At 44.1% G+C, this 24,357-nt stretch overlaps 2 protein-coding genes across 5 annotated transcripts in view; one reads left to right on the top strand and one right to left on the bottom strand.

Annotated features, from left to right (window-relative positions):
• Window positions 1–21,231, bottom strand: part of LOC123373056 (V-type proton ATPase subunit S1-like protein) — a 27,143-nt gene extending 5,912 nt beyond the window's left edge. Inside the window, exons 1-7 of one of the 3 annotated variants that reach the window (XM_045021807.1) lie at window positions 21,181–21,231; window positions 14,462–14,533; window positions 14,052–14,116; window positions 12,115–12,160; window positions 3,827–3,867; window positions 2,885–2,946; window positions 1,041–1,273 (exon numbers count right to left, since the gene is read on the bottom strand). In XM_045021807.1, the coding sequence (XP_044877742.1) occupies window positions 1,041–1,273; window positions 2,885–2,946; window positions 3,827–3,867; window positions 12,115–12,137 (359 nt within the window). In that variant the 5' untranslated portion in view covers window positions 12,138–12,160; window positions 14,052–14,116; window positions 14,462–14,533; window positions 21,181–21,231. Of the gene's footprint in view, window positions 1–1,040; window positions 1,274–2,884; window positions 2,947–3,826; window positions 3,868–12,114; window positions 12,303–14,051; window positions 14,117–14,461; window positions 14,534–21,180 lie in introns of those variants that run through there. The other 2 variants (XM_045021806.1, XM_045021805.1) reach the window with 2 other exon arrangements.
• On the top strand, window positions 21,168–24,357 carry LOC123373057 (40S ribosomal protein S23). Of its 2 annotated transcripts, none has more exons than XM_045021808.1 (4): window positions 21,168–21,417; window positions 21,850–22,009; window positions 23,716–23,836; window positions 24,164–24,357. In XM_045021808.1, the coding sequence occupies exons 1-4, from the start codon at window positions 21,201–21,203 to the stop codon at window positions 24,308–24,310; spliced, it is 645 nt and encodes a 214-aa protein (XP_044877743.1). In that variant the 5' UTR covers window positions 21,168–21,200; the 3' UTR covers window positions 24,311–24,357. The 2 variants fall into 2 exon arrangements, with proteins under 2 accessions (XP_044877743.1, XP_044877744.1); XM_045021809.1 differs by having other exon boundaries at window positions 21,272–21,398.

The following is a 24,357-nucleotide window of genomic DNA, read 5'->3' as shown; positions in this document are numbered from 1 at the left end:
GGAGGTTTCTAGGTCTGCACTAGCAGACAGGCTTATTGTTTTGAAATGTATCACTTCTTTTATTATGAAAACTAACATTATTTCTTCCTCATTTCTCTTTCCCTTCCACAATACAGCTCATTTATGAGTCAGATTCTGATTATTGAGAACAGCAACTGGCTTTCAGCACAGTTATGCATCCTCTACTCAATAGCATACATGGATTTTGCTGTATTAATTTGCCACTTGTTGAAAACGGAATTATTTTAGCTACCGTGGCCCAGTGGTGAGGGCACTCAGGAAATGTGGATTCAATTCCTTGGTCTGCCACTGGCCTGCTGGGTGACCGCAAGTCACCTCTCTGTGCCTCAGGTTTCCATTTGTAAAATGGGGACAATTACTCTTACCTTCTTTGGAAAGTGCTTTGAGCTCTACAGCTGGAAAGTGCTATATAGCAGCTAAGTAGTAATATTACTGCTGTGTGGCATCATATAGCCACACACAGCTTTACTTGCCTTTGCTCATTAAAGGTGTGATTCTTCCACCCTTATTCTGAATAGCATTTTACACAATGGTGCAATCCCATAGACTTTAATAGGACTATGTGTGGACTAAGGGACTACTCCATGTGAGTAAATGTCACAGATTAAGGGTTGAATTATGGCCAGACCTTACATAATCACCCTCTACCACCCTTGCACAGCCAGTATAAAGGCTGCTGAGAATCACAGTCCCTGCATTCAAGGCAGTTCAGAGGCTGCTCCCCACCCTGGCCAGCCACTTTCCAAAAAGGCATGGGGAGAGGGCAGAGCGTATGGGGTGAGGACTCAACCCTCACAAGCAGAGCTGGTCGGCCACACAGGAAAGAGGATGCCAGCCATCCCCTTAAAGGGTTAAAGAAAATGAGTCTTTCCCCCAGTGTAACAGGGGGAATTCTTAGGAGGCATTGTGCCACTGGGGCACTGTAGCTCCATCCCACATTACAATAGGCTGTGCCCCAAGGATTAACTAGCATCCCTGCCAGTGCCTGACGCCGCCATGGAGTAGGGATGTAGTCTTACGTTGCACTGTCTTCACTGCAGTTGGAATTTCCAACATCCACGGTTGCATGAACGCCAAATGTCTTCTCTGTCAAGTCCAGCTGTGTATGATTTTTAAATTTAATCATTATCCTCCTTGCCCAGAAAAGAATGCAGGGACTTCCATTAACAGTGACATTCACAGGGCTGTGTGGCCATGTCCTCCAAGAGTCTCTTTCTGATTGTCCTTTTCTGCTCAAGTTGTAACTGACCACCTAATAAACCACATAAAAGATTGTTATTGCAGGAACTACTTTCCACATCACATAATGAACAATAGCACTGGGATAGCACCCAATGGGTCCAGTCCTCAGCTGCAATGAGCTCATGCTCAGAGCTACTCAGCTGGGGAGACAAAGATGGTTCTACCCACCATTTCCATCTCCTCCAATCCTGGGGATGGCAGAGGTCCACGCACACACAAGCGTAGCCAGAGAGCTGATGTGACTTACATTGACTGTAATAGCCTCCTATGGACTGGACCAGGAGCATTGCAAAAGGGATTTAGCTTGGGCCAAGGATCAGTCTCTACATGCTGAAAGTACTGTACAAATATTAGCCAGTTTAACAAGGGAAGCAAATAAGGTTGCATGTGTGTAACTGGGAGCAGAATTTGGCCCAATATTGTTTTTAAACAAATGCAAATTTTTAGATAACTTCTACATAGGACCACGGCCAGTGTTAGGGCTCCTTTGTAAAATTATTAGTTTATATGTTTAAAATAGGGAGTGTTGCATTTTGCCTCGAAGTCAGAACATTGACTATAGGTACTAGAAAGATACTGAACCCTCATGGTCAACTTTCACAGTCAAGCAAAGCTCCCATGGAAATGCCTATAAACAAATAAAAATGTCAGTGAGTAAAGACTTCAGTATTTAGCTCTAACTCTTAGTTTTTGCTCAAGAATTCAGACAATGAGAATTTTTTCCAGTGTGCAGACCTACCATATCTGATAGTATAGCTGTAATTTCCATGGAGCTGCACCTGTGTAACTGAGAATGGAATTTATCCACTAGGTCTTGTTCATATGAGACAAATATTCTGTGTCCCAATCACACATACCATTTTATCAGACTGGATAGCTACAGTTAAGCAACAAAGTCTTGTATTGACTAGTAAGTTTAGCATACCAACTTTCCTAGCAGCTCCTAAAAGTCTCCTAAAAGACTCCCGTGCTACTTGGTCTGACACATGGCACAACAAGACCGCTTGAGTGTTGTGATTTAAAACAAGTAGATGTCTGCAGAAGACCAGGAGAGAACTTACAAAACAATCACGAACAAATATAATTGATTACTATATTATTATGACATTATCTCAAGGAAAAAATAAACCTGTCCATCTTCCCTGTTATAATGCAGAACATTTACCCATTAGCTCATTTAGGTTAAATTGCAGCATTTGCAGGATTCCTGACGTGTAAACCTTATTTTCATAGGCATGTATCTTTGGGACAAGTCCTATGGTCCTTACTCAGGCAAAAGGCCCATTGAATTTAATAAACCAGCAGTTTTTCTCTCAGTTTGATATTCAGCACCAAGTCGTACAAACAAATTCCTGCATCCCCTGCTCAGTGCCTCTAGATAGGCATCAATACTCTGAACTCTCATTAACTTCCAGTGGATGTCGAGATGACTCAGAACCTGCCAGGAACTAATCAGCAACTAGCAGGATCAAGTCATTACGAGGAATATCTGACTAGACTGTGGGAAATCAGTATTGTACCACAATAATTAGACAAGGCTGATTGTTAGCTCATGAAAATAATAAATACAATTAATTATGCCATGAAAGAACTTACAATCTGTTTCCTGATACCTCCATACCTGTGTAATTGCTACTTGTTTTAAGTTACGTTTTGGCTTCACACCACCCTCATAACGTCGGTCTACAAAAGAAAGAGAGTTATGAGTATAAATGGAAAACAACTGATATTTTAAGATGCATGATGCTGCATGTTCTCTTGCAAAGATCGACCTACAGCCAATGCACCTTTATGAGGGCTCTATTGATTTATGAAATACATTTCAGTTTGGTGCAGAAAACACTCATATGCTGAGCTCATCTTTGCCCATCACAAAGCAATTTTCTAGCAAATTTTACCAGTGTTGTACATCTTTTTTTTTTCTTTTAGAGACAAATCCTGCAGCCCTTATTCAGGTAAAACGCCAGTGGAAAAGAACTTCAGGGTTTAACCCGTGGTGCTGTAAATTCATCCACCTTACATCCATTTAAAAGGGACTCCTTGTTTCTTCATGCTTTGGACCACATTTTCAAAGGAGGGTGCACAGAAGGAGCATACACGAGCCTCCATGCACAAGTGGGGATTTTCATGCCTGTGTTGGATAAAGCTACACATGAACTGTAGGCGAGTTAGCAATTACTTGATATATTTGCACAAATGCAAGGTTTTGTGGGGAAAAACACAATGATGTTAGTTTCTATGTACACTCCCATTGCAGCATCCTTTGAATATTTGGCCCTGTATGTTTTCAATTGATGCCAAAAATGTAATATTTTATATCATTTTGTTTTTATCAAGTTTACACCCATTGCTCTGGGGAAATCCATACAGTTTTTATTTTAACAGGGCTAATTGTTTAATTTGGAATATTTAAAGAGGATTGCACTATGGAGGTTGTATAATACTCTCATTCCTTGGCAGAGCTCTCAATGACTTCAATGGAAATTGTGTGTGGGATTCAAGGGCATACTATGCGGCTCACAGAGACAATATCAGTGCATTCAGATTCATTTAAAAGCCTTACCATTTCTTTGGGGCAGCTCTTGGTATGAAAATGCATGTGAACTGAAACAAAGGAGACAGAGAAAAATCTTTATTGTACAATTGTGTATTTAACATCTGAACCAAGTTTGCTAAGGAGAGTTCCACTTTGTAACGTTTCGTTCAACAATTGTGCACTCACATGCAAAACAGCCAAAAGCCAGTGTATCCAGAAATGACAGTCACCCCAATATCGGAGGCTCTTTTGATGTAGAGCAAGCTCCTAAGCCGTCCCATCCCTACTGACAGAACAGAAGCTGTGGCCAAGAGACAGGTTAGGGCTCCCTCCCATCCTCCCCAATGACTCTAGCTTTCTGTATCAGCACATAGGGGATACTGTCGGCTATTTTAATTTAGACCAATCTTCAGATTCCTCCAAATTACAGTGGGGTACTGGCCGGTTCACAGCCAGCCCAAGAGCAAGGGGGAACAAAGCCAGCACTGTGCACTCCTCAGCTGCAGTTAAAGATTGGCATCAGCACATTTAGGAAAATATATAAACCCTAAAATACTTTTTCCTACTTCAGGAAAGAGCAGACATAATCCCCCAGATATATGGCTGTACAAAGGAACAATCATTCAAGGTGCCAAACATCCTCAACTCCCACTGAAGTCAATAGGCAAGGTGCTTGTTAAGAAAAGCTCAAGAAAACATTGACTGAATGCCTGCCTAAAACTGTCAGTCTCCTGAAATTTACAACCTGCGATTAGCCTCCTACAACATTTAGGCCCAGACACTGAGTGGGTTTCAACTGGTGCAGCTTTATTGTGGTCAGTGGATCTGTGTCAATTTATACCAGCAGATGATTTGGCCTGTAGGATCAAATCTTTTACAATGGCCAAAGCCCAAGCAAACAGGCTTTGTGCAGGTTTGCTTCATAGTGTATGGAGTGGAATCATCCCTCCCAATCCCATGGACACAAGTGTAGACACTCCTACACTCTCAGTGCTCTGGTAGCCTCCTTAGGAATTGTGCCTCCCTGTGGTGGATTGTTTGGTCGATCTGTTTAGATGCTGATCCACTGGCTATGTGCCCATTTCACCTGAGGCCCACTGCATGCAGGGGGTGATGATCCCCTCGCATCCGCTCTCCACAGCCTGTCCTGGTTTCCTGTGATGTGAAACCACTCAGTTCACCAACATGTGACTGGGGAGGGGCAAAGCAATAGAGTTGCCCCTTAGCCACTTCATCTGAGAGCATGCGTCCATGGGTCGGGGTTTTTCCCCTAATACATTTATTAGATTTAAATCCACCATGCAAGCAAGTTACGAATAAGACATTTCTAAAGGCTAGTTTCTTGAATGGTATTAAAATAAGCATGGTAGGTCAGTGTCTTAGCTGCACGATGGCTGGCCAGCTGGTGGATCCAGCCCTTTGAGGATTCCTCCTGTGTAAGGGTGGGGGTATGTAGGTCACCCCTTACCCCCACCCAGAGCAGGGGTGTTCCCAAGGAAAAGGAGGCATGTCTAGGGTATCCCTATGCCCTGGCGTTCCCTGGCTGCCAGAACAATCACTTGGGGCTAATGGCAGCAAGGCCTAAACTAAAACAATATATTCTAACTTATGCTGAGGGCCACCTCCAGGTCTGGAGGAGCATAAAGGTGTCTTAAAGCCACCTTTGCAGCACCTCCCCTCCTGCTTTTGTGCCAAGCCCAGCTCAGGCAGATCAGAGAATCCAGCTACATTCCCGATGGTAAAACTTCTAGGGTGCCTAACTATGCACCTCAGTGGAGCCAGGATTTTATCCTTAATGTTTGTTAAGGAGGCTTTGTCTTTATACCTGGTTCCTCCCCATGAGTGTGTGTATTTTCAGGCATACTCTGTGCAACACGGAATAAAACCATTGTGTTCATTTCCAAAATCCTCAAAGCCAGAAAGCAAAACTGAACAAACTAGGGTGGACTCTGTATTCCAGCTTGTCACTTTGTCCCTAACTACAAGGACTGGTGAGCAGCTTTGCTCCAACCACTGTGCAGACTACGCTCTGCTGCAACAGGAGGCAGCAACAAAACAGCAGCCGTTCTTCTCAAAAACCATAATAAACCAAGTAGAAAAGCCAGCTAAGCTTCTGCTGCTCCAAGACTGAGACTCTAATTAGGGCTGGGAGAACCTTAAAAGGTTCTACATTCCAATCCAGTTCAATGTAGATAAGTACCATGCTCCTACTTAAAACTATCTAGGGTGAATTTTAATTAGATACAATGAGCCAAATTCTGCTCTTAGTCACACATGTCCAATCCCACTGACTTCAGTAGGGTTGCACACTTTCAAGAAAGAGCACAATTTGGCCCACTATTCTTCACTTGCTATTCTACACTCTAGGTTAATGTTGTTGAGAACTATTAAACAATGTCCATGTTTCACACCAGAGGTGAGCATATTTCAGTAGGTGGTGAAATTATTCTTGTCCTATAATTAACCAAAGGTTGGTCAGATCCCTTGAAAGTACTGGGCACCATGCATGACCCCACTCTTCCTCCTCTTTTGGCATCTTGGTCCACACAGAAGAGCAGGAGCAAGTGTTTTGCTGTACTCTCCAGAGTGCAGAGACTGTTATTGTGGGAGACTCTTGCAGAGCTACATAAGGATAGGGGAAATTTCTTACATTGGCCTAAACACAGGCTGGTGATGGTCTGGCCCTACTGCATTTATCATTCTAACATATCAGGCTCCAACTTTTCTAAAAGTTTGGTTTGATGAAAGAAAATAGCCCTAAATCTCACCCATTGTTGGTTTGTCTTGAGAAAAGACTGGGGTGGGCCAAATCCTGGATTGTTTCCTCTCTTTTTAGTCAGTGGTTACTAAGGTAAAACTCCCACTCAAGTCAATAAAGGAGTCAGAACATGGACTTAAGGATTTGACAATTTTTTCTTTTCTAGCATTCTAAGATAGAACATCGTATCTTGTGGCAAGCAACAGCAATGCAAGGGTTATTGACATTTTTCATGGTAATATATATAAAGATGAGGGGAGGGAAGGGGAGAAAGCCCCAAAATAGGCATTCCAAAAACTTAAAGGCAAATAACTTAACATATAGTTATTTTACTGAACGTAAAATTAAAAGTTCTAGCCCCAGTGTTTCTACTCAGACTAAACGTTCGTGTTAGAACACTTTAATGCAAGGTTGCAAAATTCAATTCATTCCCTCATATAGTGGGAGCATTTTTTTTTTACGGGCTAGTAAAATATCATCTGCCCCTCCACCTCCCCCCCCCCCCAGAAGTCTCCCATCCCAAATGGGGCTAAAATTAAGACTGTGTCAAGTAAAAAATGAATACATCTCTGAGGAAGACTAACAATATTCAACACCAACCCCCATGTCAGAAAACAGACAGGATAAGGGGCATATTCACATGTGGAGCCATGCATATGTTATGTCCTTAACAGAACAGTCTGAAATTGGACTCCTCAAGGCCCATGATTTCACATTGGAAGCTTGTGACAAGAACAATTTAACACCCATATGTCTCGTGCGAAAATGTACCAAAGCTGCTCATGCAGACACGTCAAGATTCTTCTCTCAAAAGAAAGACACTCAAAAATAGATGAATGTGCACAGCCAATGAAACAGTCATACCCCAGTGAGGAATTCATTGGAGAGAGTGATGTGTAAGACACTGCTGAATACCATACTATGACAAATACCATCAGCCACATGACTGTTTCCATTTGGGAGGTAGGTGGCAATGTGGCAGGCATGTCAGTGAAGTGACCTTCGATATGCATTAAGGTGTGTGCATCTTAGGCATTTATAGAGTGCCAGTCACCATAGCAACTAGAAGTCTGAGATTTCTTCATTATCTATTGCTGCTCATTACTGCTTACATGCAGGAAAGTGGTATGTAAATTTCTCTCTTTTTCTGAGAAACATACTTGAGAAGATAGTAGTTAAGAAGCTATGGCAATACCTGCAGTCTTCAGTTTCCCTTGACCCTGGTCAGTCTGGTTTTAGGCCTGTGTATGGGACAGAAAGTGCATTGATGACAATGGCTGATGATCTCCTCCAAGCACATGTTTATGCTGATTTTATTAGATCTGTCAGCTACCTTTAATGCAGTTGATCATGAGGTGTTGTTGGCATGTGTGAGGTCCCTGCCAGGAGCGGGTGGAACCACTTGGAAGTGGCAATGCCGCTTCTTATACAGAAAGACCTAGAAGGTAATTATGGGCAATTATTCCTCCACCCCATGTACTCTCTCGTACAGGACACCACAGGATTCTGCTCTGTCTGTCCTCTTGCTCAGTGTATGTGATGAGGCTTCTGGGAGAATTAGTAAATAGACATGGTCTGCAGTGTTTGCAATACATTGATGATACCCAGCTGGGTATCTCCATTATATCACATCCACTAGAACAGAACAACCCCGTGTCTGCAGCAGATTAGGACTTGGATGCAGGCTAGCTGGTGTGAGACTCAATCTGGACAAGGCTGACATTCATAGGCTGGAGAGATCATTCAGAAGCAGAAACTAGGTTTAAAAGATTATTTGGCACAGTTTCACATTGGGAGAATGTATCTGCGCTTGTGGACTGCACCGGCTGCCTGTGGCTTCTAGGTAGAGTTCAAAGTGCTGGTTTTGCCCTACTAAGTCCTGAATGGTTTGGGCTTGAGTTACTTCAGATCTCTCCTCATGCTACACTACTGTGCTTCTGATCAATGGAGGAGGCAGAGTTGGAGCCACCTCAATGTAAAAGAAAGGGAGCCGCTGGCAGGGCTTCCCCGTGGTCTCCGAGGGCCCAGTTTGTTAACCTTCCAAAGCTCATATTTTTTTATAGACATCTGAGGAGGGAGCAGGGAGGAATCAGGTTGGGAGGGGTTGTTGATTGGTTTATAGCAGGATTAAGTTTATGGTAGGATTTGCTCTGATTAATAATGTAAGGGAATATAAGCAATTCTACTGGTTATTGTAAATGAATATTTTGTAAAGGCGCTCACAGCTTGGGATGGGCACTATCTGAATGCTGTCTCTGATCGGGTTACATGTGGCTCTCCAAAACCCTACCACCATCAGATCGGCAGCATTCAAATTCAAAGGACAAGTTGGGGAACTCGAAGGAGATCTGCTGGAGCAACGCTATCCTCGTAATATTGATGGGTAGATCTCAATGTGTGGAGGATTTTGGCCACGATGGACCATTTGGAGCACATTTCATGGCTCTTCTGCTGCTTTTTAAACTTGCTGGCAAAACTGTAGGTCAGAAATATCACGGGAAGACGGTGTGAAAACACAAATGAAAATGCCTTTAATCATTCTCAGGACTCACCCTAGACTTGTGCATAACAACATTCTGAGTAATAACATTGTAAATGTGAATATGACAAGAGAGAAACTAGCTGAGACTATTACTGCTAGACCTCTGCTATTGGCTAAAAGGGTCACATGAGCTAGAAATTAAACTATAAAACACTTAACAAAGAGTGACTAGACCTGCAACACATTTGGAGCAATTTTTAAAAATATAATGAAATAACTCCTGAATTTATGGTCACTTTTCCACCTATTTTAAACTAAAAACTTCAACTTCGGTATAATGTGTTAAAAGCATTGGCCTTTCTTTAGAATTACAAATCTGAAAATAACTGCTCCTTGTCCATGGTATGTCTGTGTCTGTCTTGTATGCTGAAATTACCATTCTAAGTTTGTCAGGAGCCCAACTGAAATTGGCTTAGTCCTAATACAAAGCACTGGAATGACTAATCACTATGTAATACCCAACTAAATAAGATTATATGTATAAAGAAGTGCAAATTCCTACTTATCAGATGACATTATCAGTCTATAAGGTAAGGAAGTCTTTTTTCCATCTGAAAAAGCTCATGTAAAAGTATAGGGCCTACTCCTGAAAACCTTTATGTGAGTGGCCCTTATTCATATTGATTGCAGGGGGAGTTAGGAATGATCAAATGAGGAAGAGTTTGCCATATGTAGTTTTCATTTCAGGAGATAAGGCAGCTAAAGGGAACTACATTAATAACACAAAATACAATCTATAGTATTATTACTGAATACTATCACTTTGAAGTGCAGATTACATCGGATAACACAATGTTCAAAATAAAATAGACTCCTGTAATATCTTCATTACTCCTTAAAAACATATCAAAAAGCAGTGCAGCCCACTAATGTTATCCAACTTCAAACTGACTATTGCTCACCTAGTGCACTAGTTTCAATTATTTACACAATATTTTACTAGAAAATAACATTTGAGCCACAGGTAAATCAAACATAATGCATAAAAGTCTGCTAGTGGACCATATAGCTACGTACCTGATTCTAATCTTAGGGTACAAATACACCACAAATTAAGATGTGATTGTAGAGTGGTAGACATACCTTTCCTAGCTTTACTCCAGCCAGGGGCGGCTCTAGGATTTGCGCCGCCCCAAGCAGGGCGGCACGCCGCGGGGAGGTGCTCTGCTGGTCGCCGGTCCTGCAGCTCCGGTGGACCTCCTGCAGACGTGCCTGCGGAGGGTCCGCTGGTCCTGCGGCTCCAGTGGACCTCCCGCAGGCACGGCTGCGGATGCTCCACCGGAGCCGTGGACCCTCCGCAGGCATGCCTGCGGGAGGTCCACCGGAGCCGCCTGCCGGCCTCCCGCGGGACGCCGCCCCAAGTGCACGCTTGGCGCGCTGGGGTCTGGAGCCGGCCCTGACTCCAGCTAGCATGGGTAAAAATAGTAGTGAAAATGGACTTCAACCCAAATATGTACCAAGGGTCCCTGGCCTACTCACGCTACAATCACACCTTTGTTTGCAGTGTAGACGTACCTCAGTTACACCAACCACAAGTAACTTGACTGAAGTTAATTCACTTACACTGGTGTGAAATCGGTGTAAGTGAGATCAGAATCAGGCCCAAAATGTAGGTTTCTTTAACAGAATCCTCCAATTAAAAATATTTTATTAGACGGTTTATTTCTTATCATTAACAAAGAAATCCCTACAAAGATAGTTAGCTTTACAGAGGGAAGCAATCATGCCTTTCAAATTATACTGTATTATTTTTATAGTAATTTCACAGGAGGAAACATACCTTTCAGAGACCCACATTTAAATAATTATTTTATATTTTAATTGAAATTTCACAATTAAGGACTTGATTCTGCAGTTCCAACTTAGGCGAAACTCCCATTGACTTTAATGGATTATGCCTGAATAAGGTCTCTAGGACCAGAACCTAAGAAGTAACAAAACTGTAAAGCTTTGTTTTTAAAAAAATAAATAAACTGAGTTCAGTATTACTCCTGGTGACTTAACATGTGAAGGGTATGATTCTGCTTCAGTCAAAGACAAAACTTACATTAACTTCAATGGGAACAGGATTGGGCCTTAATGCATTAATCTTTCTCATAAAGTTTGTGTGAAAACTCAATTAGTTCCATTCTGTTAGAACATCTTACTGATCGAAGAAAAGTGAAACGGCGAGGGAGGCACTAACTGATCTGGAAATTGCCAGATGAGAACAGAAAATAAACTATTTCCATGAAAACATATTGTAGTATTTATAACTGACTCACAGATCTCTTAATACAAGCTTAAGCAAATCACCACATGTCCCTGTTGCCCAAAATATTCAGACTTTATTGCCAGCTATGATCATCATCATATTTGATCTGCACGTTATTAGTGACTGTGTGACATGATGCAAATAATTTGGCTATTTTCACTTTTATAATGCTTGGCTTCAGAAAGCACCCTCTCTTTCTTGTCATTTTCAGTGCCCTCTATTTATGCTATATAAAAAAACAGAATGGACTCAAAGTCAATGGCAAATAAAAACACTTAGGATTAGGAACAATGTTGTCAGTTTAATATTTCTTACAATGTTGAACCTAGATTTCAATAATATACACTTTACAGAAATAGAATATTTTAGCACCTTTGTTTCTTGGCACCTCTGCTGCTATTTTATTTATAATTCTGTTTTAACAACTGGTTGGGAATGAAAAAGTGAGAAAAGCATTACAATGTAACCAAATATGAGAAAGAGATCATTAGGGCATATGCCTTTTTAGACCATTGTAGACTTATGTATAAAATAATTTGAAAGAGTTACAGTAACATTTCATATCTTAGAGTTGAGTAGGTTCATTTCTGCATTTGTCCTAGATGTTTTAAAATTAAAAATATTCTAATCCTCTGCTGCCATGCTGAACTGTGATCAAATCTATTTGAATAAGACACAAAGTAAAATTACAAAACTACAACATTTAAAACATGCATTCAGCTTCACCAAAGTAGTTTGTTGAAATGTAACAAATTACTGACCTTCCATCCATTCTTACAAACATTTGATCCACAGAGACTGAAAATCCTACACATAAAAAGAGGAGTAAAAAGCTAAAAGCAATATTTTTTTCCATTGAGAAAGGAATCTGCCTCTCCTGACCAAGCACATCTGTTTTTGCAAAGAGATCAGAGCCTGTATTCTCACAGATCATGTGATGGATAGCACCTCCAGCCAATAGGAAGCAACATTTGCTACTGCATCAGTTGGCATGCACTATGTAAACATAAAAAGCCTTTTCTAAGCCATTCTTGCTGACATACTCTATTATTCATGTTAATGAATTATTAGAAAAGAACTGAGTTCTTGGGTCCTAGTGAGTTAGGAAGTGAGCTGTCTTTTAAGAAAATAAATAATATTAAAAAAAAAAAAACCTCTCAAAGCTCAATGGAGCCCGCTACAGGTTACTCATTGTTGTAGTTGACCTCTCCCGTGAAAAGTGTGATTTCAAATAATAATGTGACTTTACCGTCTGTAATCATACACAGCTGAGAAGGTCACATTTTAATTAATTAAGCCTCATAACACCCCTGAGAAGCAGTTAAATATCTCAAATTTACAGATGTGGAAAGTGAGCTACAGAGAGGATAAAGACCTCTTTTGGGGGGGGGGCGGAATGGCATGAATTTGTAGGTGCTTTACTTTCTATCTTACTATGTTTTATCATCATAATTAACTTTACAATTTTCAGGTGTCAATTGATTTTTAGGTGCCTCATTTTGGGGATTGCCAACTTGAGATGCCTGGGGTCCCTTTGGATCCCTGAGGATTTGCCTGGGTTGATAGTAGGACCCGTGGCCTTATCCACGGGGATTCAAACCTTGCCATCTTTTGGAATGATGTGGGGGATGATCTGGGGCAAGCAAAGCAAGTGGTCAACTGGCAACCGACTCTTTTACACACTTTGGATCCTATGCAACTTCTGCAAAGCATGGGATGACCTTGTCTCCCTTTACAGTTGCAGGACCAGACAAAGAGGCAACTCAATAGTCCTTCTCTCAACCTCTTTATCCAGGAATTTATGAGTCCCACTCTTGTCTAGCACCTCTCAAATCATAAGGCTGATCCCAATTCCTTATTACTTTCATATTTTTCCAGTTTTTATTCTCCACACCTGTTGCTCTTTCTCATTTAATGTTGTTTCTTCCTCCTTGCTCCCCTTCTTCTCTGCTCTCCTCTCTGTTCAATATTCTCTCTCCACTCCCCCATTTCTTCATCTCTGACCCTGGAGCCCCCACCTTTCTCTGTTCTTCTCTCCCCACCCCACCTCCTTGGGACACTATCTCCTTTCCCCCAGAAATGTTTGCCTTCTTTTCCCCCTTTGAGTTGACCTCTCCCCCCAATCCCTCTCAGCAAAGTGCCTCCACTCTCTTCTCCTCACAGGGCTTCTCCTTTCTCTCCTCAGAGTTTCTCCCTTTTCATCCCAAAGAGGCTACCACTGTTGCTGATGAGGGAAGTCCAGGCTCCCCCTTGCTCAATACCCCATGCCTCTCTCTTCTCCTTCTTAGGAAGCTGATGCCACTGGGAGGTTAGGTTCCCCCTTCCTCTATCCTTCATGTTCCAGACAGAAACTGCAATCCATCCCTGGGCACAGAGCAAAAGGTAGAGACTCTTTGTGGCCCTCCCCACTTACACACTCACACTGGGGGCCAATCACAAGCCACCGCAGATGAGCCCCAATCTGCTGAATATATATACTATCCCATATTACTTGGCAGCTAATATCAGATACCTGCTGATGTGATCACAGAAGTAAGCCCTATTTGACTGATTAAGAGCTCCAGTCTGGTGCATTCTACATACAAGATTATGCCTGGGGCTTTAGCATCTGCAACCATTAAGCTCAAGGATTTACCGTCTTTAATTAATTTTTCCTAGAGTGATACAAAGGGTATACACTAATCTTAAAATCTCTCACCAGTTTGTGTTCAGGACTGCTACTACCAATTAGGGGAACCCCTGATACTTCTTAAGTGAGAATCCCTGCATGGAAAAAAAAAAGAGAAGGAAGTGCAGGTATAAATTGTTATGCAAGGCCTGGCTGAAAACAATATGTTTTATTTGAAGCACACAGATGTTTGTGGCACCAAATATAAAAGAAACATTGAAGCAAAGAAATGCAGGGCCAGATTTTGGTTTTAAATCATACCGAGGGAACAAGGAAGGGCCATATATGTATTAAAAAATGAATAAGAACAGCCGTTAAAGTTACAGACCCGTCAAACTTTCCAGGACCCCTAATCCCTATCTCTTGGAAATGAAATTCTACCTCCTGCCTTCTTTACAAAACTATTTCAAGCAAAAAATAAGACACTTTCACACTTGTACCTTTCAGAGGAGATTTCACACACAGGCTGCTATTTTCTAACTGCTCTTCAATATTTGGCTTGGGAGGGGGAGCTGTGAAAGAAAAATGCTAAACTGAAAACCAGTATGATATAAATCACTAGATGGGAGTCCTATTACAATAGTTTGTTATTTTGTATAAAGACAAGACTTTGGAGAAGGATTTGGTGGAAGAATGATTCCTACACAACAGTAGGTAAGCCAGGGCTAAGTCAGTACTCACTGAACCAGTAACTTCTCTTCTAGCCCATTTAGTTTCCAAACGATTTTTTTTTCAAAAATTACATTTCTAGTCCTTATATTTCCTGAGTCATACGCTGCCAACATTTTAGCCAGACTCCCAAAGAAAATGGCCTTCTTAGCATATGATGAACTCTGTGTTACAAGAGTGTATGTGATTGTAGAGAGAGGGCTACGTATTCATTTGCTTGATAAAAATGCTTTCAACAACCACAACCAAGAAGAAAGGCAATTCCACCTCACTTATTATAAGCTTCACTTTGTATCTGAAAAGTATACAGTACTGACTTTTACACTGGCTATACGCTTATGACGTCTGATGATACCTACCTTTAACACTGTGCTGTACTAATCCGAAGTATGGGTCATGATTAATACCTTCTAGAGCAAATATTGGGAATTTCCTCCTCCTCTGGGAAATTTTTTTATAATGTCTGGCATTCAATGCAAATTGCACAATCCACACAAAAAAAATGCTCTCAGAAGTATTTTTATGAGCTTCAGTAATAAGTAATTTCTGGAAGGACTGAACGAACAATACCAGAGAGGGATGAACTCCATTGGAAACAAACCATCCCTGACAGGTGTTTGTTCAGACCATTCTTCAAAACCTTCATGATGGGGATTCCACTACCTCCTTGAGTAGCATATTCCAGAGCTTAACTACCTTTATAGTTAGAAAAATATCTAACCTAATATCCTAGTATCTAACCTAAATCTCCTTTGCTGCAGATTTAAGCCCATTATTTCTTGTCCTGCCTTCAGTAGACATGGAGAACTATTGATCACCTTCCTCATTATAACAGCCTTTAACATATTCTCCCTATTCATATCAGTCTATTACTATTACAGGATGCTACAACCAAAGTTGATGACAGACTACTGTAAAGGGTGCATGCTCTTAATTTATTTATATTCCATTAATAAGTATTGGGCCAAGGACGTCTGGTTTTGCCACACATAATGAACCGGCTCCAGAAATGCTACATAAGAGCATATAAGAACCTGGTCCCAACGTACAGTAGCAAAAATTAGTACAAATTCTAGGGAAAGGCTCGTTTTGACCAACCATTCTACCCACATGCTACCTAACTCTCACTCTCACCATAAACTGGGATTCTGTGTCAATTCATCGCTTCACAAATCAGCTTCATTCCCTCAGCAGCCTGTTTCCCACACACTTAGGCCCCAGGCAGGCAGGTGGTGTGGCCCCAAGCACCGCCAGCCCTGGAGCCAGCCAGAGTCCCTGGCCACAGGCAAGCCACCACTAGCCCCAGCCCGGCCACGGGGGAAGAGTGCCATTAGGAATCAGGAGAGGGCCTGAGGGCGGAGCCATTTGAGCTGTTTGGAGAGGCTCAGCCACCCATGGATCTCCCTCTACCAGCACCCTCTCTAACACCCACAATAACCACTGCCCACCCTTAGTATTCTCCACACAGACTGTCCCGTTCCTTCCTAACAGGCCTCTGCAGAATGGGGACTGTCAGGCTTGCAGAAACTGAAGGAGCTGATTTCTGGAAATAAACCAAAGGCAACCTATATTTCACACTGGAACCACAACTGCAAAGGTAGGCACCCAAATTTGCACCCCACTGCTCCTTCAAACACACAAAAGTGGAAGCAATCCAGATCTGTGGGTCTATTTCCTATCCACCAATACTTTGAAAAGGAGAAGCATCCCACACCATGGGCACGAGCTAGCATCAGAGAAGAGAAATGGCCCATTATTACCAATTGTGAAACCTTGGCCTTGTCTGCAGCCCAAGTCCAATCCCTAAAAAGAAGCAAATGAAATATAAACCCATCCTTTCAACAGCAACTCAACCCAACAAAGATCTAATGTGGGAGACAAGGATCCACAGAGATGGCAAGCCAACAAGAACTCCTCTCTTCTTATGAAGGTCATGGTGAGGAGGCTGACGAAAAGATTGCTCTAAGTGGAATGATTGCATGAACAAATGGCTAGTTAGGTTTCTTGGCCTCCTTTTAAAAAAAAACTGATCCCCAGACTGCAGTTAAAAAGAAAACAATTCAGCAATATTAATTAGCGTCATCCACTGAGAATAGACAAACATGGGACATTAACTTGATGAATGTGTCTAGTTGCAGAGCAAATTAAGAACTCATTGACCAGTTTGAAGAAGCAAAGAGAGAAGCTGAATGAATAAAATATGCAGGGCAAAATTAATTCCCTCAGTTATAACAGACAGAGATGGCTTGGGCTGTTTTTCTTTAACCGTCCTTCATGGGCTCAGTATCGTTAACTTTTGTGATGTTATTGTAAGTCTTATAATATCAGTGTTTTTCTGGTAGACTCAGCTCCTGGATTCGTGAGTATGTGAGAATCTCAGCTAAACCTAAAAAAAAGTAACTTTCTTTCCCTTGTGGTTGTGGAGAAAACCTGGAAAATGTGACCCCTAAAGACACAAACATGAGAAGGTGAATAGACACCTCACTGTTGTTATCTGGTGAAACTGTGTGCTTCCTAAGCTAACCTCGTGATTTTGGGGGCCCTTGGCTCATGCTTTCTGAATGCTTGGGGTTGGCAATGCTGCAATGTGAGACCAAACTAGAAGATAATAAGGTGATTAGTAAGTCAGCATGGATTTGTCAAGAACAAATCGTGTCAAACCAACCTGATAGCTGTCTTTGACAGAGTAACAAGCCTTGTGGATGGGGGAAGCGGTAGACGTGGTATATCTTGACTTTAGTAAAGCTTTTGATACTGTCTTACATGACCTTCTCATAAACAAACTAGCGAAATGCAACCTAGATGGAGCTACTATAAGGTGGGTGCATAACTGGTTGGAAAACCATTTCCAGAGAGTAGTTATCAGTGGTTCACAGTCATGCTGGAAGGGCATAACGAGTGGGGTCCCACAGAGATCAGTTCTGGGTCTGGTTCCGTTTCTGTTTAATATCTTCATCAATGGTTTAGATCAGGGCTTCTCAAACTGGGGGTTGCGAGGTTATCACATGCAGGTCACGAGTTATCAGTCTCCACCCCAAACCCTGCTTTGCCTCCAGCATTTATAATAGTGTTAAATATATTAAAAAGTGTTTTTAATTAATAAGTGGGGGGTCACACTCAAAGGCTTGCTATGTGAAAGTGGTCACCAGTACAAAAGTTTGAGAACCACTGATTTAGATAATGACACAGAGAGTACACTTATAAAGTTTGCGGATGATACCAAGTTGGGAGGGGTTGCAAGCGCTTTGGAGAATAGGATTATAATTCAAAATTATCTGGACTAACTGGAGAAATGGTCTGAAGTAAATAGGATGAAATTCAAGGACAAATGCAAAGTACTCCACTTAGGAAGGAACAATCAGTCACACACATACAAAATGGGAAATGACTGCCTAGGAAGGATTACTGCAGAAAGAGATCTGGGGGTCATAGTGGATCACAAACTAAATATGAGTCAACAGTATAATGCTGTTGAAAAAAAGTGAACACCATTCTGGCATGTATTAGCAGACGTGTTGTAAGCAAGACACAAGAAGTAATTCTTCTGCTCTACTCTGCACTGATTAGGCCTCAACTGGAGTATTGTGTCCAGTTCTGCGTGCCACATTTCAGGAAAGATGTGGACAAATTGGAGAAAGTCCAGAGAAGAGCAACAAAAATGATTAAAGGTCTAGAAAACATGACTTATGAGGCAAAATTGAAAAAATTGGGTTTGTTTAGTATGGAAAAGAGAAGACTGAAAGGAGACATGATAACAGTTTTCAAGTGCATAAAATTTGTTACAAGGAGGGAGAAAAATTGTTGTTCTTGACCTCTGAGGACAGAACAAGAAGCAATGGGCTTAAATTGCAGCAAGGGAGATTTAGGCCGGACATTAGGAAAAACTTCCTAACTGTCAGGGTGGTTAAGCACTGTAATAAATTGCCTAGGGAGGCTGTGGAATCTCCACAACTGGAGATTTTTAACAGCAAGTCAAACAAAATCACCTGTCTGTATGGTCTAGAACAGCGGTTCTCAAACTGTGGGTCGGGACCCTGAAGCGGGTTGCAAACCCGTTTTAATGGGGTCACCAGGGCTGGTCCTGGACTTGCTGGGTCCTGGGCTGAAGCCTAAACCCCACCGCCTGAGGCCAAAACCGAAGCCTGAGGGCTACAGCCCTGGGTGGCTGGCGGGGCTCAGGTTACTGACCCCCTGCCCAGGGCTGAAGCCCTTGAGCTTTGGCTTTAGCCCCACCCCTGCCCGGGGCGGTGAGGCTTGAGTGGGCCCAGGCTTCAGTCTCCCTCCTGGGGTTGTGTAGTAATTTTTGCTGTGAGATAACAGTCACGGTGCACTGAAGTTTGAGAACACTTGGTCTAGATAATACTTAGTCCTGCCATGAGTGCAGGGGACTGGACTAGATGACCTCTCAAGGTCATGGGTGGCAAGTTTGTAGAAATTTTGGTGGTGCCCAGAACCTGACCCCCAACTCCGCCCCCCCCAACCTCCACCCCCACCTGCCTAAGGCTCTGGGAGGGGGCTCGGCGGGGGAGGTCTGGGGTGCAGATCCTGGGCTGGGGATTAGGGTGCAGGAGAGGTGCAGGGTGCAATCTTTGGGATAGAGTTTGGTTGCTGGGTGCTGGCTCTGGGCTGGGGCAGGGAGTGGGTGTGCAGGAGGGGGTAAGGGTGCAGGCTTTGGGATGGAGTTTGGGGTTGGGAAGGGGTGTGTGGGAAGGGGGAGGGGGTGCACCTTTTGGGGAGGGAGTTTGGGGATAGGAGGGAGTACAGAGGTGAGGGCTGGGGGGCTGAGGATGAGGGATTCATGATGCAGGAGGGGGCTCAGGGCTGGGGCAGAGGATTAGGGTGCGGGGGGATGAGGGGTTCATGTTGCGCGGTGGGGCTCAGGGCTGGGGCAGAGGATTAAGGTGCGAGGGGATTAGGGTTCTGGCTGGGGCTGGGGGATGAAGGGTTAATGATGCGGCAGGGCTCAGGGCTGGGGCTGAGGATTAGGGCGCGGGGGGATGAGGGCTCCGGCTGGGGCTGAGGATTAGGGCGCGGGGGGATGAGAGCTCCGGCTGGGGCTGAGGATTAGGGCACGGGGGGATGAGGGCTCCGGCTGGGGCTGAGGATTAGGGCGCGGGGGGATGAGGGCTCCGGCTGGGGCTGAGGATTAGGGCGCGGGGGGATGAGGGCTCCGGCTGGGGCTCAGGATTAGGGCGCGGGGGGATGAGGGCTCCGGCTGGGGCTGAGGATTAGGGTGCGGGGGGATGAGGGTTCCGGCTGGGGTTGAGGATTAGGGTGCGGGGGGATGAGGGCTCCGGCTGGGGCTGAGGATTAGGGCGCGGGGGGATTAGGGCTCCGCCTGGGGCTGAGGATTAGGGTGCGGGGGGATGAGGGCTCCGGCTGGGGTTGAGGATTAGGGCGCGGGGGGGATGAGGGCTCCGGCTGGGGTTGAGGATTAGGGTGCGGGGGGATGAGGGCTCTGGCTGGGGTTGAGGATTAGGGTGCGGGGGGATGAGGGCTCTGGCTGGGGATGAGGGGTTTGGGGCGTTGGGGAGGCTCAGGGCGAGGGCGGAAGGGCAGGGTAAGGGCAGCCTGCCTTGCCATTAGTGGAGGGCAGCCTGCCTTGCCATTAGTGGAGGGCAGGCGCTAGGACCCTGCAGCAGCAGACAGCGGTTCACGGAGCCGATCTCCGGCAGCACAGAGCAGGTGGGGGAGAGGCACGGCTGCTTTCTGTCAGGCAGGGACGCGGTGGGGTGGGGGGTGGGAGACCCGCGGGGGCCGGGGCCCAATCCAGGCAGGACCGGGGGAGAGACCCAGCTCCAAATATTGCTGGAGCAGGGCACCTGGCCCTGAATATTCCTGGATCCCAGGCACCGCACACATATATAACCTGCTGCCTATGCTCAAGGTCCCTTCCAGTCCTATGATTCTATGAAACCCTGCACACACACCACCTCCCACTGACGCCAATGGGCGCAGAATGGAGCCCGGGGCAAGCACCAGGCCTTGGGAACAAGGGTGCGAGGACACACATTCACCCGGAGAAATGGAGTAGACCCCTTGCCTGTATTGCACCTGCCCTGCAGCACCAGGTAGGGTTGCCAAACCTCCAGGATTGTCCTGGAGTCTCCAGGAATTAAAGATTCATCTTTAATTAAAGATTATGTCATGTGATGAAAACTCCAGGATCAGGTCCAATCAAAATTGGCAACTCTAGTGCTAGGGCATCCAGCCCAGCTCGGGGCAGCCACCTCGGGGGGTGGGGATAGGGTGACCAGACAGCAAGAGTGAAAAATCAGGACGGGGTGGGGGTCATAGGCGCCTATAGAAGAAAATGTCCCAAATATCGGGCCTGTCCCTATAAAATAGGGACCTCTGGTCACCCTAGTGCAGGAGACTGCGGCTCCGCCGGGGGCAGCCCTAGCACGGGGGGCGGGGGGGTCACACAGTCAAGGGCCGCCACTTCCGGGATGCCACAAAGGAAAGGTAGAACTGGGCCACGCGAACATACCACCTGGCGGGTGCGGCGCGATGCATTGTGGGAGTTGTAGTTTCCCTGACAACAGCTTCCGCGCCGTCATGGATTTTGCGACTGTCTCTGCGCCGGAGCTGCGTTTCCGATCAGGCGCGGCCAGGCCGCCTCGCGCGGGGTCCTCGCAGCGACGTGTAGGAGCCGCGGTGCAGGCTGGGTCTTTCTCTTTGCGGCTCGGGCCAGCAGCAGCGCGATGGGTGAGCGGCCGCGCCGGGAGTGAGTTCCCCCCCCGCCCCCGAGCACGGGGCCGGCCCAGGCACAGCGAGTCCCAGGGGCTGGGGCCCATAGGCAGCCCCCACCCGCCCCTGGCCGGGACCAGCAGCGCTCGCCCGGGGCAGAGGGTCCCTCCCCGGCTCGGGTCGGTGGCGCCGCCGCCGCGCTCAGTTGGTGGCTCCGTTTCCGAAGCGCTAAAGGAAGCGAATCCCCCTGAACACGCGGCGTTGCGAGCCCGCTGCGGGGGAGCATCGCGGTGCTCGGGGTGTTAATGGGGGGGAACCGCTACGTGCGCTCCTGAGGTTTGAACAATCGGAGCCCGGGTTGACCCAGTCGCTTCGATTCTGCAGCGGGTTTAGCTGGGCGCTGTTGTCTCGTGCGTGTAGTGTGTGGCACTGATTGTTTTTCTGTATCCTGCAAAATTCTGTTACGTAGGTAAGTGCCGTGGGCTTCGCACTGCCAGGAAGCTTCGCAGCCACCGACGGGATCAGAAATGGCACGACAAGCAATACAAGAAGGCCCACTTGGGTACCGCCCTGAAAGCCAACCCCTTTGGAGGAGCTTCTCATGCGAAGGGAATTGTCCTGGAAAAAGTGTACGTGAAATCAAAGTGTATACTGATGAGATAAACTGTGAATGTGTACTGTTTGTTGTGCTTAGTGTCTGGTAGGGTTGTTTTACTCCACCTAATAACATATGATCATACTATATTTGCAGCCTTTGTTAATTTGGTTGCAACTCTGTTGATTAAAAAAAAAGTAACCCTTATTTCTGCACCATCTGTTGCCTTTTTTGAATTCATTCAGGGCAGAGTTTCAGGCTTCTTCATTTTTTGTAGTTTAACTTAATAGTTAGGTCTGGGTCATCAAATATCTATCTACTTTACACACAGTACCATCCCAACATTATTGTACATAACACCTGAAAGACCAGTGGTTCTTAGATAGCTATATATGGGATTTAGAAGATTGTTTGTAAATCCTGTGTTTTAACATAGTTCTTCCTTATGCTTAACAAAAATGAACTATGCCTGCAGTTGTTGCTACCTTTTTTTCCTAATCTACTTCTCCCGAAGAATACGAGTCAATATATCTTCTTGGTCTTGGGGGTAGCTATGTTTTGTATGTGACCATTCGAAAAGGGGATGTCATTTCTCCAACATGGGCATCTGCTCTCCAGGAAGAAAATAGACACTTCTTAGACTAGTAAAAGAAAAAAGCATTATTAAAGGAAATCTTTAGTGATGAGTGAATTTCAAAGGAGCTGTTGGTAACATCAGTTTGAGTTGATTCAGAAGTTGTGTATCTTTGTTGTGACTGCCGTTTTAATAGGATCATAGAAATATAAGGTTGGAAAGGGACCTGGAGAGATCATCTAGTCCAGCCCCCTGTGCTGAGGCAAGACCAAGTATACCAACACCATCCCTGACAGGTGTTTGTCTATTCTGTTCTTAACAATTCCAATGATAGAAATGCCACAACCGGTCTTGGAAGTCTATTCCTCTGCTTAATTATCCTTTTAGTTAGTTTTTATCCTAATAGCTAACCTAAATCTCTCTTGTAGATTAAGCCCACTATTTCTAGTCCCACCTTCAATGGACATGGAGAGCAACTGATCACTCTTTATATTTGAAGACTGTTACCGGTTCCTCCTGCATCTTTTCTCAATACTAAAGATTCCCAGTTTTTTCACCTTTCCTCATAGGTCAGGTTTTCTAAATCTGTTGCTCTCCTCTGGACTGTCCAATTTGTCCAAGAATTGGGAGGCTTAATGCAGCTCTTTAGACTCTTCGGCCATGCTGCCAGTTAATGGTGCAGTTTTGTTTTGTTTTGTTTTTTACTTTGAAGAGGGACATTTGGTTTCATGAGATGTATTAAACCAGAAATTAACAATTTTGGTTTAAAAAAAAAGCTTACTTATTTTACCAAACAAAACACTTTAAAAATTATAAGTGGCAGTTTCCTTTATGATTATTCCTGAATGTGGAAGCTGAATGAGAGTTGGGTGTATAATATGGACACCGAGGGAAAAGAGGTGGAAGGATTGTGCAGCTGTTCCTGAGGAGAAGAGCTGGTACATTGTAAAGAGCTGCGGGTATCAATTTGAAGAGCCAACTCTTTGTTACAGCTCTGTTGCATTTATTAAAGAAACTGCTTCTTTTGTGCCCCTCTACTCCAATTTCAAATGCTGTAAGGAAGTTGAGAGATTTGTTTTTTAGTTTAGTGTTTACTATGTACATTATACAATTGATGCCAGCAGATGGCTACTTTCAGTTACAGCAATTACTTTTTTTCATTTCAGTGGTGTAGAGGCTAAACAGCCCAATTCTGCCATCAGGAAATGTGTCAGAGTTCAGCTGATCAAGAACGGCAAGAAAATAACAGCCTTTGTTCCTAATGACGGTTGCTTGAACTTCATTGAGGTGAACAATGAATCCCTAAAACTTTTTTTGTTGTGAATTGGCTCCATGTAATACAGCTCAAAGTTACATTATTGGCCCTATCTGTGCAGGGGCCTGTGGTCATCTGAAGGAAATTATTATTACTTTCTGCTTAGTAATATTATTTTTAAATTTCAAGTATCTTAATCAAAACATGAGCACTTACAGTACATTTACAGGTAAAAGGTTTGTTCAACCAACTGAATTTGCTTTTCTAAGTATTCTTAAACTTTTTTTTTATTTGGGTTCTCATTTGACTGAAAATTGTTTAATTGAACTTAGTAACAATCTTCCTTTCTTTCATTGTAGGAAAATGATGAAGTTCTAGTTGCTGGCTTTGGTCGGAAAGGTCACGCTGTTGGTGACATTCCTGGTGTCCGCTTCAAGGTTGTCAAAGTAGCCAATGTTTCTCTCTTAGCCTTGTACAAAGGCAAGAAAGAGAGACCACGATCATAAATTCCTGTCATGCCATCTAGGCTACTAATAAACTTCAGTTTGATAAA

The sequence above is a fragment of the Mauremys mutica genome, chromosome 6 (assembly GCF_020497125.1).
Source record: "Mauremys mutica isolate MM-2020 ecotype Southern chromosome 6, ASM2049712v1, whole genome shotgun sequence".
In the NCBI taxonomy this organism is placed as follows: Eukaryota; Metazoa; Chordata; order Testudines; family Geoemydidae; genus Mauremys; species Mauremys mutica.
Note: the sequence above shows the minus strand (reverse complement) of the source record. Positions and strands in the feature narration are given on the sequence as shown.

What these genes read in the sequence shown, in the direction of transcription:
- LOC123373057 (XM_045021808.1), top strand. Translation starts at nt 21,201, where the DNA reads ATGCATTGTGGGAGTTGTAGTTTCCCTGACAACAGCTTCCGCGCCGTC. An exon ending in GGTGAGCGGCCGCGCCGGGA is followed by an intron (nt 21,418 to 21,849) that starts GTGAGTTCCCCC and finishes TCTGTTACGTAG; the next exon opens with GTAAGTGCCGTGGGCTTCGC. An exon ending in GGAATTGTCCTGGAAAAAGT is followed by an intron (nt 22,010 to 23,715) that starts GTACGTGAAATC and finishes TTTTCATTTCAG; the next exon opens with TGGTGTAGAGGCTAAACAGC.